This window comes from Parambassis ranga, chromosome 5 (assembly GCF_900634625.1).
Source record: "Parambassis ranga chromosome 5, fParRan2.1, whole genome shotgun sequence".
Taxonomy (NCBI): Eukaryota; Metazoa; Chordata; class Actinopteri; family Ambassidae; genus Parambassis; species Parambassis ranga.
The window spans coordinates 29930920-29942911 of NC_041026.1; the positions used below are offsets into that span (position 1 = coordinate 29930920).

General features: G+C 38.8%; 1 protein-coding gene across 4 annotated transcripts; it reads right to left on the reverse strand.

Moving 5' to 3' along the window:
- Nucleotides 1-228: 228 nt before the first annotated feature.
- Nucleotides 229-10316, reverse strand: usp48 (ubiquitin specific peptidase 48). 4 transcript variants are annotated; one of them, XM_028406019.1, is made up of 28 exons: nucleotides 10176-10316; nucleotides 9567-9704; nucleotides 9136-9256; nucleotides 8845-8986; nucleotides 8486-8613; nucleotides 8196-8320; nucleotides 7133-7241; nucleotides 6794-6927; nucleotides 6511-6596; nucleotides 6116-6295; nucleotides 5865-6002; nucleotides 5613-5762; nucleotides 5315-5515; nucleotides 5125-5236; nucleotides 4890-5029; nucleotides 4130-4204; nucleotides 3913-4037; nucleotides 3383-3505; nucleotides 3218-3279; nucleotides 3021-3131; nucleotides 2723-2853; nucleotides 2156-2262; nucleotides 1979-2086; nucleotides 1725-1904; nucleotides 1523-1648; nucleotides 1395-1443; nucleotides 1291-1317; nucleotides 229-931 (listed from the first exon to the last, which is right to left on the reverse strand). In XM_028406019.1, the coding sequence occupies exons 2-28, from the start codon at nucleotides 9698-9700 to the stop codon at nucleotides 909-911; spliced, it is 3147 nt and encodes a 1048-aa protein (XP_028261820.1). In that variant the 5' UTR covers nucleotides 9701-9704; nucleotides 10176-10316; the 3' UTR covers nucleotides 229-908. The 4 variants fall into 4 exon arrangements, with proteins under 4 accessions (XP_028261820.1, XP_028261818.1, XP_028261819.1 ...); XM_028406017.1 differs by having other exon boundaries at nucleotides 4130-4207; XM_028406018.1 differs by lacking the exon at nucleotides 10176-10316 and having other exon boundaries at nucleotides 4130-4207; nucleotides 9567-10109.
- Nucleotides 10317-11992: the final 1676 nt, after the last annotated feature.

Sequence of the window (11992 nt, forward strand, 5' to 3'; positions counted from 1 at the left end):
GTCCATATGTCCCTACCAGAATTCTGACTGATTATCCTTGTTATGTCTCTTCACTGCATAATAAATCATCCAAAACAGTGATTCTACAATCTGATCACAATAAATGAACACAATTTTCAAAAAACATTTGTAAATCCAAAGTTCACAAATGAAACATTGAGGAGGATCCTTTTATTAAATGTTCTCAATATGATGGATTACACTAGAAATTGTAAAGGGACACGGTGCTTTGAAAATAACTTTATTGTCCATAAGAAATAACAGTGAAAATAACAGGACATATCACTGCTTGCATTCTGTTTCTCACAAGGTCGTGCACCGCTGGCGCCTGCAAGAATCAGCTCTATACATACCTTGTAGCTATGTATCTGTAAATGCCACATGGATTATATGGATATAGATTTGCCGTAGAGGTAATATTTAAGAGCAGTTATAGTTGTAATATTGAAGTAACTTGTGCATTCTTTTGACAAACCTGAAAACTTTGCAGTGAGAACACAAGCTTCCACAAAATGGAAAAAAGAACATGGTGAATTTTTCTTCTGCCATAATTTAAAAACAAAGTTCATTTTTCTTGATAAACAGTAGAACGTAACTGAAGCAAAGCCTCAGGATACAACGGTCATTTTAGCTTCGTCAGGCAGAAGCGCTACCACAGAGTCGTAATTAGGATCTTTAAATATCAAAGGCCAGCTAAATTTATTTAGAGAAAAAACAGCGGCTTTGCAACACAGTCACAGTTTTATCAAAGAAAGCCTACTTAAAATGTAAAAAAAAAACAAAAACAAAAAACAAATTAAAGCACTTATTTATATATGGACACTTGACAAATTCAAGCTTTTATAAAAAAAAAAAAAAAATCCTCCCGTCATTCATCCAACTCAAGCATAGCTACAGCACAACTTTCCTCAGTGCCCGAGAAGCCCAGTGCCTGAAGAGGGACAGGGTCATTAGATCACTGTAAAACACTTGACAACTTGGATTAGTTAAACCATGGCTCCTACATTGCTGAAAATGTAACCTGTTGCTGTGAGGAAGTAAATGGTGTTATGAATAGATTGTTTTTGGTGTTTTGAGCTCCATTAAAGTGGAGAGGAGACAAATCTCTACACCTGATACCCCCCAGATTCTGCACACCAAAACACTCTAAAAGCAAAAATTGTGAATATTTAAATAATTATAAATTTATTACTTATTAATTTAATACTGTTTTTCTAATGTATCAGTGCAGATGATACGAAGATGATAGTTTGTTACAGATTCTCACAACTTAATAAAAAGGACACTCACCTTTAAATCCTTCTTCAGGCATTCTCACTGTAGAAGAAGCAGAAGAGTTTATATTATATAACATATATAAGCTTAATATATTAGTTTACATCAGTGGTGCTTACCCTGATAGACATCATCCATTGCAGCATAATCTGCTATTGGCTCATCTGCCTGTAAAAAAAAACAAGGGAATATCTGTAATAACACTCCAGATTATAGAAAATAGATAATAAAGTAAAGTAATGCATACCTTTAGGCAGATGATGCTCTCTGGGATGATACCTAGAGTTCCTAGTGCGGCCGAGTCATCTGTCAGACTTTTTCCATCAATGGAGAGGTTTTGGTCAAACGGGGCCACAGAGAAAGCGTGCATAATCTACAAAACCACGAGCAGAATTAGTGCTGTGAAACCACTTCCTGCAGCATTGTGTGCAATATTGTGGGTCCTTTACTTGTATTTTAAGCTCTTTGAGTGTCTGATTGGCTGAGACGATGAGTGCTTTCTCTCCTCTGAGTTTCCTGTGTCGAGTGCTTCTTCTGATTCCACCTAGTTTGGTTGTGTTGGTCACAGGAGCAGCGGATGATGCTGTGCTGCCATCACTCAGTTTTAGCCGCTTGGCACTATCCTGTGACTGTAACAGAGTACGTTATCATTATGGCTAAGTACTGAGTGTCAATAGTCACTTACATCACAAATGTGCATTACCTGACTGAAGTCTGGGTCTTTCTCTCCATCCACCTTCGGAGGTTCCTCCCTCTCTTCCTCTGCCTCAGAGCTACTGGCATTCAGCTCAGGTGCTGCATCTTTTATCATCTACACAAGAGTACATGATGTTAAACACTAAACATATGAATCTATAATTCTTATTTGGCTGTTACATACTCTCTTGTCTTCGATGACTTTGCGGATGTAGACGGTTGCCTGGGTGTACTCTCTGAGATCCCTTTGCTGCTGGAAAAGGAAGCTCTCTCTGCACTCCCAACACAGCTCTATGAACATATTAACACATATTACCACACATATTAGCATGTAAATAACATGCTAAAACATACCCATGTATTAATTTTTACAATGGTAATCTGTTTCTGTTCCGTATACAGTTTTGTATCTGTGTTCTCTACCAGCAGAGAATATTCAGTACAAGTATCATGCTTTCTATTTAGAGCACTGGGGAGCATACCTAGTATATTCTAAACCAGTCTTATTTAGGTTGCTGAAAGCAGGATTAGGTGTTTATATGTGCAGAACATAACCATGGTACCATAAAAAACATTAATATCCACGTTACACATGTACATGTCCATGTGTGTAATCATAGCATTTCCAAAAGTGAACTTTATAAAAGCCCAAATAAGCCTGTGACCCAGGCTTGAATCAAGAACTTTCTTGCTGTGAGGTTATAGTGCAAACCACTGTACCTTGCTAAGACTGAAATGATAAAAGCCTTACCAGGCTGTGTGGTGTACTGGGTGGTGGAACCACTTGGCGTGGTCTCTTTAAAGCAGTGGATGGAGATTGCCTGGTCCACCATGAAGAGTCTGCTGATCACGTCCCATTCGTTGGGCCAGAGCAGAGCTATACTGTGCAAGACAAACAGCACAACATGAGACCGAAGCAGTTTCTGCCAAGTGGGCGGTCATAAGACATTAAAATTCTTAGCGAAGGTCAGCTTTGCAAATGTTTTATAAGGACTGGACTGCATTACACCCTACACTACGTTTTGTTGACAGATTTTGACAGAACTCACTGTTGTGCATCCCCACTGATCAGAGAGTCATAGGTGAACATGAAGCCTCCGTGGGGACAGAGCAGCAAAGTGTTGCCCACATTAGACACTGGAGAGGATTTTGTTGGCCTCCTAGATGCACACATGGGAATAAAATAACCACTGTAAACTTGATTTTGAAACTGAAAAAATTATTCTCTTCAGAGAAGTAAACATACCTGATGAATTTTCTCCACTCTTCCACAAAAAACAGAGGGACTATGTAAAGCACATCTGTGCCCTGTGAAGACAAACCAGAGGATTTACTGCACCTGCCATTGTACATGGAGAACCTAAATAAATGTTGTTGAAGTGAAGAGCGTATACTTTTGCTTTGTGTTTACCTGAGGCCACTTTGTGAGTGTTGGTCGGTTCTTCTCGTGGAAAAGGTTAAGCAGCTGGTTTTTCTGTTCCAGAGCCATCATCTTACTGACTGCTTCATTGTCCTTTTCTTCCTGCTCTAAAGTCTGAAGAGGGAAAAACTTAGCAAGGGGCATATAGTCAAACTACCATGACTTGTGAATACAGTATGATCTGCTGTAGGATATCAATATCGTGTTTGATATTTAGGGCTACAGTCACTAGTCAAAGTGAGTTCATTGTTTTCTGCAACATAAAGGCCTCCACCTTCTAAAAAACACTTCAATAATGGTAAAGATAGAACTCAAATAAGTGTTTGTGCAGTATACCACAGTTAGACATAAGTCTCAAAGAATTAGTTAACTTTCTTTCACTATTGATTTCACAAAAAAGTGTAAATAAATTGAATCAGTATGCATAACCTTTTCTAAATTCCCAAAGGTGTTGTCAATAGTGAAAATGGAGGATGGATGATTGTGGTGCAGCCCTAAATAATGTGTCAGTCTGCACTCACCAGGCATTGCTGACAGGACTCTTGATTTTGGTTGAATTCTGGGGCTTTGGGGAAATATTCCCTCAGTTTGGCCCAAACTTCAGAGGATACAAGCTTCCGTTCAGAGTCCAGAATACTTAGCCCACCTATAGCAGGAAACATCCAATAAAGGAGTATATCGGTAAGTACATATGCAAAAAATGATTCTGTGCAGTGTTATTGTTGACATGTGAAATACCGTGACTGCAGACAATGTCTTCATTGAAAGTTTTCATGTCGTCTTCAGTGCCCTCTGACAGATCTGTCTCGAACTCTGCTATCAAACAAATCAGCAAGAATGCACATTATCACTTTTATTTATTCATTTTATTAATTTATGTTTCAATGTTTGTATTTGCAAGCATAATCCTTGTTATTTGGTTTGTTACTATTTTACACGTTCTTGCTAGTTGTGTCGTTCAATTTAACTTCTATCAATCCTTCCCTAACTTGAATTTACATATTTGTCAGATCACGTGTTAGGTGCTAAAAGTCATATTCAATGGGTGTGTCCCAATATATGATATGAAGCAGGTATGGTTTCTTCTTTGATGAGTTAAGTAAATGGTTTCAACAAATACTGAACTGATTATGCCAATGCTAACACTGTAAACACTGTACTTATCATATATTTGCATTGTCATCATTGTATACATGTTAGCTGTATATTCATATAGCACTTTTTTCTTACCAAGCCAAACATACTCAAAGCGCTTGTTGTTGTTGTAGGCAAGTTAGGGTTAAGTGTCTTGCCCAGAGACACATTAGTATACAGCCAGGGCGAGAGATACATGTACATGTTTGCAAGCTGATTAACATTCAACTCAAAGCATTTCACATAAATTCATTTTGATGTGTAGTAGTTTTCCAAAAGTTAAACTAATAAATTACCATTTTAGCAGTTGCTGGTTTCTGCTTAGTGGGGATTAACAGATGCAAAAGGAGAAACATCCTCCCACCTTTACTGTTGTTGTGTGGTCCATCTCCATTTGTCTGGCCATTGCTGTGTTTTGTTTCATGTTCATCCTCATCCAACTGTTCCAAAGCCAGCTGCCTCCAGCGACGCAGAGACGCTTTGCCTACCCAGTATCCCTCATCACTGAGGCACACCAAAAATTCATCACATCATTCAATCATTTTATTTAGACTTAAATAAACAGAACAATAAATCAAGCTAACATTCAGAGTGTTTACCTGAGTGTACGTTTGATAAGATTGGAAACTTCCTTGTAGTCTTCATTTAGCTGGTTCTTCAGCCTCAGAACTCTGCATCGCTCGCTAACACATTCTCGACACAGAGAGGAGCCTAAACACACACACACACAGAAAAAGTAAGAGCAAGAATGGTTTCAGGAGCAGATAATGCAGAAGATTTGCATCTGACCCTCTAGTCTTGGGCCTCCACTGTAGCGTTCGTAGAGGAGTTGTGCAGCTTGCAGGGAAACCCTTTTGCACTCTCCTACTTTGTCTGGGTGCAGTTTGCCATGAGAACAAAGGAAGAGGGAGGTGTCAATTTCTTTTGTGGCAGTTGAGTCATCGAGCCACTTCTTGAGCCATTCCAGGGGGATAAACTCATAGGGTTCACCTGTAGACAGAAGTATTCATTAAAAAAAAACAAATCTAAAAGAGGAACAGGCCCTAATTCTGTGGAATGTGGATGATTAGGAGTGTTTTGAACTCACCGTCTCTTGCTGGTAAAAGCTCATAGAGCTCCTTCACCTCTTCGTGCTTGGCCTTGCCCTTATCCACACTCTGTTTTCTCATGTCAGCCATCTCACAGCACCACTCCTCAAATTTATAGTTGTCTTGGTCTACCAGCCTCTGAAGGAAGGCTGGGAGCCAGCACACAAACAAATAAGACCATCAGGCAATGCAACACCAGACAGTGAGCTCTGCATGGAGTTTCTGTTGTTTGTATTAAGTCTTTTTCTTACCGGGCACCTCAACACTGGTCCGGGAGGGATCTGAGCTTTCCTCTTCCTGGACCTTATACACAAGCATGTAGGCATTTCTGGAGCAGTGGTAGCCTTTACTGCACTTTGGCTTTCGTGTTTGGGATTTTACTGTCTCAGCTAGAGAACCAAAAGGTAGCAAATGGTGTTGTTACATACATGCTTGTATTATCTTGGCTTAGTAGAGTACTGTCACTTGTGGAATTGTACAACATTGTTTTCTTACTACTCACCAATATCCTCCTCGATACCAAGTTGGAGCTTTTTCCCTTCCATCTTTTCAATTTCCTCATCATTAAATTTGTACCAGTCACCTGTACGAGCATCCTTCACATGGGCAATGTAGTGGCCTGAATAGGCACTGATACCTCGATGGATCAGCACTGCACTCAGTTCATAAACACACTTCTGGTCTGCAAAAACATTACACCAGCACATCAGCACGTTAACTTCATACTTAAGTATAACAGACACAAATGTCTGCTATCACTGAGAAATGGGACTATAATTGACTAAAAAAAATACCTGCCAAAAATACAATTTATCAGACTATGCTCCGTTATATATATATAAATATTAATGACAGTAAAGAATGTGTATGTATCACAGTGATTCATACTGCCAATACCTTGTTTTCCTTCCAAAAAAGGGCCCATATCAAGCTGTTCTGGAAAACTAATAAAAGTGTTGAGCTTCTTCTTGTGGCCTGTTTGTCTGCAGAAGACAACATAGTTCAGTAAAGCCTTAAACAAACAGAGACCAATGATATCAGCAGTTTGTTGAGTAGGGTTTAGTCTGCTCTGTTGTCTAAAAGCAGTTTTAACAGAGGATATATTATATTTTTTTCACAGTCCTTTTCATTATTGCTCTGTATTGTCACAGCTAAAATGAACCACAGGCTGATGGCTGACCTATCAAATACAAAGCGCATGAGCTGCAGATTGAGGGTTGTAGGGAGGCTGTGCAGTCTGATCCTTCGGGTGGCACACTGTTTACTTTGACAGCTCTCACAGAAGTAGCGGTTCTCCCCATCCAGCTTCTCCTCCTGCAACATAACCACACACACACACGTGTCAATATAATATACTCTTTGCCATTTCCATATTCAAAAAGCCTTTTTGTAGCACCTGTTTTTCTACACACACACTCTAAATGTGTGTGGATTTATGTTTGGATTGCTCTGCCCCCATTATTAAGGTATTACTGTAAGGATGACAATACATTCAGCATACCAATAAAGGCTACTTTACCTTCAGGAACTCTGTCACACATTCTGTGAGATTCTTGTGGCCCTGGATGTTCAGCTCCAGCTCGTAGAACCGAGAAGGTAGTGCAGATGACCGTCCACACTGGTTACACCTATAGAACAGCAACAACCAAAATGACTAATTTTAACTATTTTTAGGTACACCAAATGAATACATAAGTTTCCCCTAGCATTAATTCTCCCACCCATTGTACGGGTTCAATCAAAACGAAAGAGTTACGCTATGTGCTTTTGGTTGATTCTGGTCTCAGTCCAAATGCTGCATGGTGTGCATGGTGAAAAATCAAACCAGACCTATAGAGACCCAATAATAGGACAACAACAAGCATTCCATCTCCTTCAAAAGTGTTCAATAACTAAATAGTTTTTAAACCTAATCTCCAGTCCAACTGGCACCATGTCTGATAAAAGTGCTACACAACAAAAGAGCATGACTTTTTTAAAAGTGTCTGGCTGGAAACAAAACAACAAAAAAACATATATTATTAGGGATCTTGCAACACATCCAAAAGCAAGCGTCCTTTTTCTAAACAACTATTTGGTTTTATATGAAAAAGCTCAAAAGGCCAAGCTATTGCAGTTATGAGTCTGACAACTCAGGATAAAACTGCATTTTCATCAAGCTGCCAAAGTCAAACTTTTACCTTTAGCAGAGTGGGATGTTGTTCAACAACCTACAAGGTATTATGCAAAAGAAATAAAGAAAAAATCTTTTGTCTGTCTGCATCAGATGTAAGACACCTACAATTAATGAGTGTACTTTACAATGGTAGAATGAAGCAGATGGAAACAAAAACCAAAAAACAGTTCTAGTTAGCTTGTCAGCTAGTTTGCAACTAGAAAATCAATGAGACAACATGCACTAGTTAGCTAGCAAGAAGTACTGAAGCCTTTAGGGCTTGGAAAGAATAGTCAAATCTGTTCTCTGAACCACCACATCTGATTTCACTGACAAACTTCTGAGGCAGGTGCAGCCGCTGTGTGGAACATCACTGAAATCAATTGCCAACAATAATGAAACACAACTGAGTACTAAGTGACCTTACATTGTAACATAGGAGAATTGCCCACAAAACTGCTGCTGGATGACATTTTGCAGGTTGGAGTTCTTCTGCTTGGACAATGTATCCTCTAACAGAGTCAAGAAAAGCTTTGAAAACTCCTGGGCATCCTGAAAATAAAATTTCTGAATTCAGTACTCTACACAGAAACCAAGTCTGTAATAAGAAATGTTTAATAAACAATCGGGTCTTCACATTCTAAATGAAAATTCTGCCGTGTACATTTTTGATGTGTCTTTTAATTAACGCTATAATAACTTTATTTTTGGACTTACCTGTTGCTGTCCTGTGTCCAAGCCCAGTGCTTTGACCAAACCTGATGGGTCGATATACTTTCTGTTGCTGTTCTGCAGGAGTGCAAAAAGGTACTGCAGATGCTCACAGATGGACTGGGGCTCATAGTCTGAAAATAAATGAGAGAGGACAGCATGTGTTCATCAAATGCAAAAGGTAAAAATTTACAGAGCAACCAACGCCTAATTTTTATGTCACACAGGATTGACAATTGTCACAGTGTAACAATCCTGAAATTTTTTGATCAAATCTGAATATGTGAAGAGGTTCACATCAGGATCACATCTGATCCGAGGATTAAATCTGAATTGTTTGAACCAGAAGAAGAGATTTATTATACCAGACTCAATGTTGTGTTCTTGTGCTCTGGAATTGTGACACTGATAGAGGCTTCTACGCAGCTCCAGGTTGTGGAACCACACTTGCAGGAATGTGTTGACATAACATGTTGCACCAAGGTTGGTCAAGCCAACAAATGTGTTCTGAAACAGAGCAGAAAAAAGGAGAGTAGAAGGATAAATGTCTTTATTTACACTTCCATCTCTGGCTTTCAAAGTAGTCCACCTACAACCAAAGCAATACAACCAGTGGGTAAATAACTTGCAGTATATTAGTCCAATAATAGAAATACCTTGTCTCTGCGTTCTGAATTTGGGTCATCGATATTGTGGAAAGCATTTTCATCAATCTCCCCAAGCCATGCCTGTTCACCAATACCCACAAGACAATTGGGATTTCCTTTGCAGTTCCTCCTGGACAAGAAAGTCATAATCATCAGCCTCGCCAGTTATTAACGCTGGATTTAAAACCCGGTGCCTTCCATCATGTATAGCACCGCTACTGTGTTTGAAGAGTAGATTTTCATGACCTTTCATATAAAGTGTACGGTTGTTCTACACTCTAAGAAGCAAGTAAGGACACAAAACACATTCAAGATCGGGATTCAGATATCTATGCGCTGCTAAACGTAACATCAAATTTACTTTTGATACGTGTGTTTCTTTCCTGACACATAGCTAGCACAACCGAGCTGGGAAGTACGTATGAATGTCAATACTGTACCTGCAGGTTCCTCTCTTGCAGGCCGGGAGGTTGATGCGATATGCTAGCTCGATATGTTCCTGCCTTATTTCTTCGGGTTTCACCGTTTCCACCCAACGCCAAGCCGCCTTCTCCAGCTGAATGCGGGGCGCCATAATCCTACGATGTAACGTCACCCACAGTCATTCGTGAGAGAGCAAAGATACAAATGATTCAGCCAAACTGTATATATGTATGCTAATCACAACGCCGGCTAGCAGGATAAGTTCTAGCAGGTCATAGCTACGATCTTGCAAAGCAACCTCCCGTTAGCAAGTGTTGCTACCAGTTAACCTAGCCAGCTAATGTTAGCGTTGTTGTAATCTCACTACACAGTTATACTTAAAATGTGAGCATTTAACACGGAATCGTAACTATGGATAGTTTTCTGATATACTAAACATTTCTGAAAACGGCGTTTACAGAGTAACGTCACAAGTGAGAACTAGACGTGCTAATGCTAACTAGTTAGCTAAACGTAGCTAGCCCGACTGGCCGTGCTAGCAAGTAATTTGTCCCACTACTTTCTATTTAACGCTACCTGACACTAACGTAACGAGGTTATTATATTAAAGTGAAATATTATCGAACCTTTCATGCGTGCTGCTGCTTCACCAAAATACTTGTGTATTTTCACATTTTATTCACGGTTTATTTTAGATTTAGCGCCCTTGCGTCAGTTTATAAATAAATTATTTCTCCGCTCAAAATCAACACGACGTCAACAAGTGACGTAGGTGACGTCTCTTTGTTGTGACCAGAAGGAGGAAGGGATATTGCCGTTAACAGGTTTCTTTTTTTATCTCTTAGTTTTTATTTGTGTCAACACAAGTGACAGTTTGTGTATAGTTTCTTGTATTAAACATGTTTAACATTGCTTTCGTATTAGTTTCATTTTTAAACTGTTTATTTCTTTTTTACCAAGTGATGCTACCAATAGCAATATAAATACCCAAATCTGACTGAAAAGGGCAGTTTATATTAAACAATTAAACAAGTAGTTTAATTGACCTGTTAATGATAGCAGTGTAAGTCTGCGTTTGTATGGGTTATAGTTGAAGTCTGAAAAAAGTCATGCTCCGTTCAAATTATTATGGCGCCCCCTTACGTTCAAAATATATAGTAGCATTAAAAACAAGCCATGTGAGAAAAAGGAGCCTATGTATTTTTTTAATGTAATTAAAACGTGCATATTTACTTACCACCCCTAAGTTGACGGGTCATAACATCGACTAGTTTGAATTTACAAGCATCTAAGGTATTATTGAATTCCGTATTTTTATTTTCCTCTTGCTTTAATAAAATATTCACACAGATAGCAGATATCATGGTCACTTTTATATGATTTTTATGTATAAATCCATCTATTGAAAGACTAATATGTTTATGGTAAAGCTTGCTGACATAAACTGCTAATATAGATTTTTATGGCATAAAATATGGAGGCTTGTTCACATGAGTCATAAACACTGTAGGCCTATATGACAATAGCAGAACATAGCACCTTGAGGGCCATATGGTAAGGTGATGTAATATTATGGAAGGTATGCTGACTGTGTATGAGATAATCACGTAGGATATTATTGCGGTGCAGTTTAAGTAGCTCTGGCAGTTGTCTCCTAAGCATAGATGCCCTTGTGTTAAAATATGCTGATCACAGAGAAGGTAATGAGGGAAAATTAATATTAGGCTGCATATGGCGATCTCTATCCCTATGATATAGTATAACAATCGCCACTTGAGATTGTGTGTTGAGATACATAGAGGCAATGAAGATGAACTTCTGGTATGTTTTCTTTCTTAACAAAGAAGATAGGATAAACAACTGCACGTGCAAAACAAGCTTGGTGACTGAGCTGGGTTTGTAACCATGGAAGGGGAAAAGTTCATTTGGGTTACTCTTAAACCCACAACATATAACTTGAAGAATAAAGAATTTAAAAAGTACAAAAAATAAATATACGGTATAAAAATGTGTACCTACAATGACACACACACAAAATACAAGGACCAGAATTTAAGGCACAAAGATTGTAGTGAGAGCGCTAATGTTAATAGTGCAAAAACAGTGCAGTCATGGCACAGGTGTAATTAAACAGTCCACAGTGAGATAAGTGCAATAGATGATCTAAGAACTTAAGCTTATTTAGGACTGGTTTAACGTGACTAAGGTGCAGAGAGGATGGTGCACTGAGTATTTTAAATGTTGGTAAGAGGCTAAAACACTCTTGATAAAGGAAAATGTGTATTATACCAACAATAGTAGGTAGTTTACCATCTGAATTGAGTCTTGTGATTCGCCATGCACAGAGAAACATTCAGGCACAGAAAATGACTTATGTTATCTGTTTTTAGACAACACATGCCCAAAACTGTGCTATTGACACAGCTGGCTTCTTTTGGTACTG